This window comes from Clupea harengus, chromosome 6 (genome assembly GCF_900700415.2).
Source record: "Clupea harengus chromosome 6, Ch_v2.0.2, whole genome shotgun sequence".
Classification (NCBI taxonomy): Eukaryota; Metazoa; Chordata; class Actinopteri; order Clupeiformes; family Clupeidae; genus Clupea; species Clupea harengus.
The window spans coordinates 21,321,938-21,329,808 of NC_045157.1; the positions used below are offsets into that span (position 1 = coordinate 21,321,938).

The window sequence follows — 7,871 nt, forward strand, 5'->3', positions numbered from 1 at the left end:
CATACATTACTCTAAATGTCCCATAATGAGCAAGAGAAGAAACCATAGAAGTGGAGAAGCATTTTCTAGCGAGGCATGCTAACTCCAGGGCAGAGGGCCTTGTATCCCACCATAAGCTACAGAGTGAAAGGGTTTTCAGTGCCAGGGCACTGGCCCATGGCAGCCAAGGACTCCTGAGGACTCTCCTTCTTGGAAACTACAGGGCAGCAGACAACAGTCAAAGGAACAGAGGCGGAGTGCAGATTGGGACTTGAGGGTTAGACTATATCATGTGACAGTCAACCAAGGTGCATTGTGGGGAGAAAAGGTGTGGAAACATAACGAGAAGGAAAAATGCCTGGGAAAACCCCTCTTAATAGAGTTTAAATATTTCCACTGCCTGACGCCTACATGACTTAGCAGCTACCAACAGCTCCTAATTGTACAGTGTCAATCTAAACATCTCAGCCACTGAAAGAGGACACAACATTGATCATATCAGGAAAAAGGGAGGCCATCTCTAGTTTTACCTTGAGGTACTTTTGTAGGGGGATAACTGAAAACATTGTAATCAGCACTCCGATAACATCTAATTTCAGATTTTTTGATAGATTTCAGAAGAATTGGTCAATTTATTTAAATTTTTCTAAACTATTTTTCCAGATTGCATGTGTGTGTGGCCAACTACCTGGATATAACCTCCCTATTGTTTAGCTTTCTTAGTTTTGCCTCATAACACAGATGAAGTGTGATGCTTTCACAGCGTTCTGGTTCTTGTAGCCACCAAACTGGTTTATTAATAAATGAGAGTTCCTCATTTCTTGGATTCATGTGGTCATTTGTAGAGCGAGTTGTTTAACCTTAATAATGGTAATTTAAACATAAGAGAGGCCTGAGTCAATTATGTTTGCATGATCTACTTCTGATAGATGATCTAGCCATATCTACTTCTACTTACAGTAAAGGCTCTACCCTATACCACTCTTTTCAAAGCTATTCTGCTGTGCTCACTGCCAGGATAAAACATCACGGAGATTACATGACAGGAATGCAATGACTGGCCTGCAGTCTTCCCTCTTTGGTCAGTGCACAAAACAACCTTGAAATATTAGACTTTTCACCTCCCCCAGTGGGGAGCGACCATTTCCTCGCTTTGCACTTCCCACTGTAAACTGATTCCAACCTCTGGCATTTTTCTGTCCATGAGGCAGAGTTCTCCTGGGGAGGGGACAGTGGATCACATTCCCGCGGAGATGGAGGACGTGGATGGGCCAACAGGTGAGATGGAGTCACTAAATCCTGTACTTGTATATGTGAGGGCGTTATAACACCACTTCTTCCAAGTCCCACACAATTATATGTTATTTGTTATATAACAAGAAGTGAAGTATTGCGTTTAAAAGACATTAAAAAGCCATGCACACCCACTACAGCTTGTAGCTGTAGAAATCTGCTAAATGTATGAGACACTGTACTCCTAGTATATCAAGTACATTAATCAAGCTTATCTTAATTACTAGAATCCACCATCAAGCAGCTTAATGTCATCATTCCAATTTCTCAGTCTGCATCATTTAAGATACGGGTGCATTTTGATATTAATATGCACAGAGTGAGAGGCATTAGCTAGAAGCTCAGTCATTCAGATGGCTTACTCAGTGGCAAGATAAAGCATTAATTCCCTCGCCCTCCTATGTGCCTGTTTTTCAGAAGAAAAAAAACACAGCCTTTCTTTCAGGCTTAGCCCTTCGAAAAGATTTGGCAGAGTAAATGGCACCAAACTGTGCATTTCATTCAGCTGGGTCTGTGTTTATGTACATGATACATTAAGCTGTGCAACAACTCATAATTTTGCACCCTGCCAGTTAGAAAAGAGGGCTTTATGGAAGCAGTCATTTTCCAAAATGAATAAAGAGCCATTTATTGTGTGAGGCTGAATGCATTTTTGAGATGGCATAGAATGCTTAGAAAGTATAAATCCTGGCTTTACTCTAGACTCTCTCAAGCACTTACACTGTTCTCAGTAAATGCACCATACTACATTTATATAGTGTATTTAGAAATACCCCTTCACTTTTTTCACATTTTGTTATGTTGCAGCCTTATGCTAAAACCATTTAAACAAATGTTTCCCTCATCAATCTACACAACACCCAATAATGACAGACTGAAAGCTGGATTTTAGAATGCTGCAAATTAATTAAAAAGAAAAACGTATATTTCACATTGACATAAGTATTCAGACCCTTTGCTATGACACTTGAAATGTATCTCGGGTGCCTCTCATTTTTCTTAATCATCTTTGAGATGTTTCTACACCTTGTGTCCACCTGGGGTAAATTCAATTTATTCTACATGATTTGGAAAGGCACACACCTGTCTATTTAAGGTCTCACAGCTGACGATGAATATCAGAGAAATGACAAAGTCACAAGGTCCAAAGAACTGCCTGCAGAGCTCAGAGACAGAATTGTGTCGGGGCACAGATCTGGGGAAGGATTTAAAAAAAAAAAAAAAAAATCTACAACATTGAAGGTTCCAAAGAGCACAGTGACCTCCATAAGCTTTAAATGGATGGTTTGGAACAACCAGGAGTCTGCACAGTGGCTGGGCGGACAGCTCTAGGAAATCAGCGGAGAAAGGCCTTGGTAAGAGAAGTGACCAAGACATCTGACAGCTGAGCTCCAGATATCCAGTGTGGAGATGGGGAGAAACTTCCTGAAAGACAACCATCACTGCAACACTCCACCGATCTGGGCTTTATGGCAAAGCGGCCAGGCGGAAGCCTCTCTTCAGTGAAACACAGGAAAGCCTGCTTGGAGTTTGCAAAAAAAGCAGGTAAAGGACTGTTTGGTTTGATGAAAACAGATGAAACCAAGATGAAACTATTTGGCCTCAATTTTAAGCGTCATATCTGGGGGAAACCAGAGACTGCTCATCACATGCCCAATACCATCCCAACAGTAATGCATGGTGGTGACAGCATCATGCTGTGGGGGTGTTTTCAGTGGCAAAGACTGGGCAACTGGTCAGGGTTGAGTTGAGGGAAAGGTGAACAGAGCAAAGTACAGAGATTTCCTTGGGAAACCTAGCCCAGAGCACTCAGGACCTCAGACTGGGCCAAAGATTAATTTTAAGATTAAATAATTCAGTAACTCTTAATCAATTTACGAGGTCACAAAGTTTGTTACTAAACGTACGGCCAACAACGCTTTAAACTCGAGTGCAGACGCTCACACGGACCACTGCGGACACCATGGATGCATACTTTCTAGAGTCCGCTTTGGAGGGGGGCATTCTGAAACGCTTAACTTGAAAAGGCTTAATGTGGCTTAATGTTCCAAAACAGCGATCCATGATGACCAAATTTCTTTCGGATATTTTTTGTCTTAAACACTTACACCTGTCAAAAAATCAAAACCGAAATCCTGAGTATGGACGTTATCTTCCATTAATCGTTTTCCACTCCATTGACACCCATTAAAGGGATAATTTTTTTTCCAAAATACCGATCAATGTTTTGCTTTTTTGATAGGAGATGGTGCCTATGACACGTGAAACGTTAAACACATATGGTGATCATTGGATGCGATTTTGAAACATTAAAACACCTCTTAAAGTAAAAAACACCTTTTAAAAGTATAGTATAAAGTATGGCCTAAGGCTTTGATTATACTCCCTTGCAGACACGGACATGCGCATGGGTGTCTCCAAAGTATACTCTTTTCTGCTGTTCTTGTCTTCAAGCTCAAATCACAGTGTTTGAAATGGGCCAAAGATTAATCTTCCAACAGGACAATTACCCTAAATACACAGCCAAGACAATGCAGGAGTGGCTAAGGGACAACTCTGTGAAGAGCCCCGACTCTTTTTGAATAAGTTTGCAAAAGTTTCTTAAACCCTGTTTTTGCTTTGTCATTATGGAGTATTAGGTGTAAATTGATGATAATAGATGAATTTAAACGATGTTAGCATAAGGATGCAACAAAATGTGAAAAGTGAAGGGGTCTGAATACACTATATTATTATCTCTTTGTATGGTAGAAGAATTGAATTTCACATCATGGCCCAGACCAAATCTGCCACTATTTCTTTCCCTGTCAAGGCTAGTGTCTTGTCTTAAAAATGTTCACCTGTATGGTGATTTGTGTCTGTCCCCATCATGAAGGCAACAGATAAAACAGATGTCTGTAAAATCAAAACACTGAAGTGTGTTCCTCAGCTCTCAATCTCAGCTGACATAAATCCCCTCAGCCTGAAGTGAGTGAGCATCAGTCAGCCATGATGTAACAGCGTATTGATGGAATGGGGGGACAAAAAGACAACCTAAGATAACTGACTACTTCTGGCTAATTTAGGAGCCATAGCTGTGTGCACGTGGTGTGCTGACGGAACCGGACAGAGCGCCAATGCCACAGTGCAGGAATGAGGGCTTTTATCCACGTCGCATTCACATCCTCAGTAATCCCAGGGCCTTTACTCATGCTCGGATAACCTTCAATCCACACTGTCCGACTTTTCCCAGCACACTGGGGGCCCACACTTGGTACAGTCAAGCCTCTCAACCAAACACAGCAACACCACAAGGAGCCCCATGGCTTCAAGCTTGGCCAAGCAGCTCAGATGATCGATAGAGCAGCAGGAGTAAAGGAAAAGAACCTCAGCTGAAGGGAAAATTCCAGCATTTTCAGCCAAGAATAAATCTCTACTTTGCTTTCAATCCACCACCTGACCTGACATACAAAAGAGATCAAGCGTAAAAGAGCAAAATGGAGATATGCAGACCCTTCACTTTAAGGTCAGAGTGACTCAAAGTGGTGCAGTTCACAAATAGGAAGTTACAACTCAACTTCATATTCATCTTTGGATGAGGGAGAAGTGTGTGTGCTTACTGAAACTCTGACAGCACCATACAAGTGAGATGTTACAGGGAACCTATTCCGGTGAGCCCTTTCAGAACTGTAAGCCTAAAGAAATCGAAAAGTTTCATTTAACAGACTTTCCATCCCACTAAAAATGGATCAATGCTTTCAGAAAACAAACATTGTGTATCTATTGTTTGAAAGAAAAAGGCCTACCACATTCCCAGCCAGAGAAGAGGCGTTTGTTCAATATGTGACACAATATAACATAGAGGATTATCTATGCGAGGCTGCAGGGGCTTTGTTGAGCCTTTGATACTCAGAGCGACATTATTGTGTGACCAAATCCCCACAGGTCCGGTCAGGGTGTGGCCCTGAGGAACACTGCTTTGGTTATAATACAAACACAATCTGCATTTCCCTGACTCAACAGCACACACTCACCTCCATGCAGGTCTCAACACCACCCACCAACCCCTTGACAACTGCATGTTGGGCTTTTAGCATTACACAACAACACTAACATTTCCTCAGGCGTCTAGACAGAAGGTTGAGACTAGAACAGTCATGTGCTAACTCGCTCAAACACGCAACCTCAAAAACCTACACAACAAGGTCTGAAAACCTATCACCAACCACAGGGGAATGAAAGGGCTCTTAACTTTCAACCAAAATCAAATATTTCATCAGATTCAGTAAAGTTTGGGAAAGTTATGAACCGTCACAAAAAGCTTGTTTTTATTTGTTACACGTCTCACGTTTTGATATACAGGACAACAGCGAAGCTCGGATAAAACATCAGCATTGATTAGTGCTAACTGATTACAATTAGAGATAATCTGATGTATATAATACTAATCTATAGTAAATGGTAATGAAAATAGAGTAAATCCAATAATGTAGACAATATATTTCCCTGGAGGAACGTATTCCTAACACAACTAAATATTGTACCCCTGTAAATGTGGTTGGGCAAGGACTAGACAATGCTTTTCTTCCAAGAGTCCTCCTCCATCTTGGCACATTAGATGCTCTTGGAGGATACAAATACATATATTTTTTCCTTGACTCTTTCAAAACATTCTACACTTTTGCTCTTTCAATGCTGTATTTTTTCACAGCAGTGTAGTGTATCATTTATACATTGAGGACTGAATACATAGTAGCCTATTTAGCTTCATCCTCTGAGGGTGTAACCTTTCAGAGAGCTTCCTCCTTTAAATACTAAAATTGATGACTAGGTCTATCATCTTAAACCCAACTTGTCAGGTGGCCTTTCAGTAGCCCACAAACCACTCCACACAAGGTTTCTTTCTCATGTTAATTACAAACCAGTGAAAGCACCAGGCAGCTGTAGCTCTGAAAGGACTGAGCTGAATCCTAATAGGAGAGGTTTTATGTAGCATGATTATTTTAAGGTTAAAAATCAATCTCAAATGTACGCCAGAAAGTCTAATTTAGACATAACTAATCTGATATTCAGCAATAGTAATCAATAGCTCAGTGTGGGCTACAGTGCGTAAGACCAGCTACAATGTGCAATTCAGTGTTTGTGTGCATTTCATGTTTTCACTTTCCGCCTTTGTGAGGGCGTGTTTTTTTTTCAAAATTCCTTCACATTTCTGCAATATGGCATGACAAACATATTTCTAATTTCACCTATAAGGCTAATTTACTTCACCGATACCAATTTAGTGTATACTATAATAGATATCCGATCTACTATAACAAATGGCTACATGAATTTATCTCCCATGCTCTCCAGAGCTCAAATCCTACCTGTGGAAAACTCCGATAAGATCCTCAGGGACCGAAAATAGGCTGTCTTGACACCTCAGTAACACACTAATGAACACATCGTTTTCAAATGAAATAGAAGACATGGTTCAAAATGATGTTCAATGCGGAATGTTGAGAGCGAGTTCTCAATGTTCAAATTGTAGGCTAGCTTTCTGATAAATATTACCCGAAGTTTCAGTGATTGTTGGTGAAGAGGAAAAAGTCTACTTACAGTGATGGTAACTTCGTGCTTTTTCAGGCGGTACTTTAAACTCTTCATTGTCGCAGCTTCGCTGTTGTAAAAATCAGTACGAGGAACTTGGATGTTACTGTAGATATCAAGTAAAGTTATAAGGCAGCAACCACTGTTAATCAACTTTTTCCCAACAATGATTTTCACCTGACGGACAACCACAAACTCTGGACCTGTTCTATGATTGACAAACCTCTAAACCAATCCAAGACAGAATATAAACAGCGTGTAGTGTTGTACCAATCAAGTATTAGATAAGGAGGGACTTCCTTACTAGGCGGCTAAACCCTTCTCGCATTTTGCAGTGTGTGAGGCCATGGGAACAACCTGAGGGTTTGTGTTGATGTGACGTCATCCTTACCTGAAAAGGGCGCGATGAGGGAAGCTTGTGAGATATGAGGAATTTCACTGTAGGCAAAACGAAGCGACAAATAATACAATTAATTGTTTTTAGAAGATGCTACAGAACAGTTTTTTCATTATTCTGAAAGCAAGGCACAGCAGGCTATTTCCCAATGTATTCTGTGACTTGCGTTAAGTAGCCTAGCCTATAACACAAAGAGCCAAGATACCGGATTATAACAGGAATAATGGTAAGCAATAACCTGTTTTCTGGTCACTGTTCTTTCAACGTTTTATCAATATCGTATCATTTTTCATAACAAAAACTGAAGCTTTAATTTAAATTCATAGCCTAGGGCCTAGCAGCGAAAATCTTTGATTGTTTTATTTATTTTAAGAAAGTGATTATTGGTAGGCCTACGGAATTCCTTGGCGAAAAATATTAGCACTATTGCTACGGATAGTTAATTAAATTAGTTTTAACATAGTTAACATATTATCATAATTCAGTAATCAATTTACCAGGTTACAAAGTTGGTTACCAAACATACGGCCAACAACGCTTTAAACTCGAGTGCGGACGCTCACACGGACAACTGCTGGCACCATGGACGCATACTTTGTAGAGTCCGCTTTGAAGGGGGGCATTCTAAAAT

General features: G+C 40.5%; 1 protein-coding gene across 1 annotated transcript in view; it reads right to left on the reverse strand.

Moving 5' to 3' along the window:
* uacab (uveal autoantigen with coiled-coil domains and ankyrin repeats b) overlaps positions 1 to 7,050 on the reverse strand; it is a 33,193-nt gene extending 26,143 nt beyond the window's left edge. Inside the window, exon 1 of the mRNA XM_012834707.2 lies at positions 6,853 to 7,050. Coding sequence (XP_012690161.2) covers positions 6,853 to 6,900 — 48 coding nt within the window. The 5' untranslated portion in view covers positions 6,901 to 7,050. The remainder of the gene's footprint in view (positions 1 to 6,852) is intronic.
* Between the last annotated feature and the right edge of the window lie 821 nt (positions 7,051 to 7,871).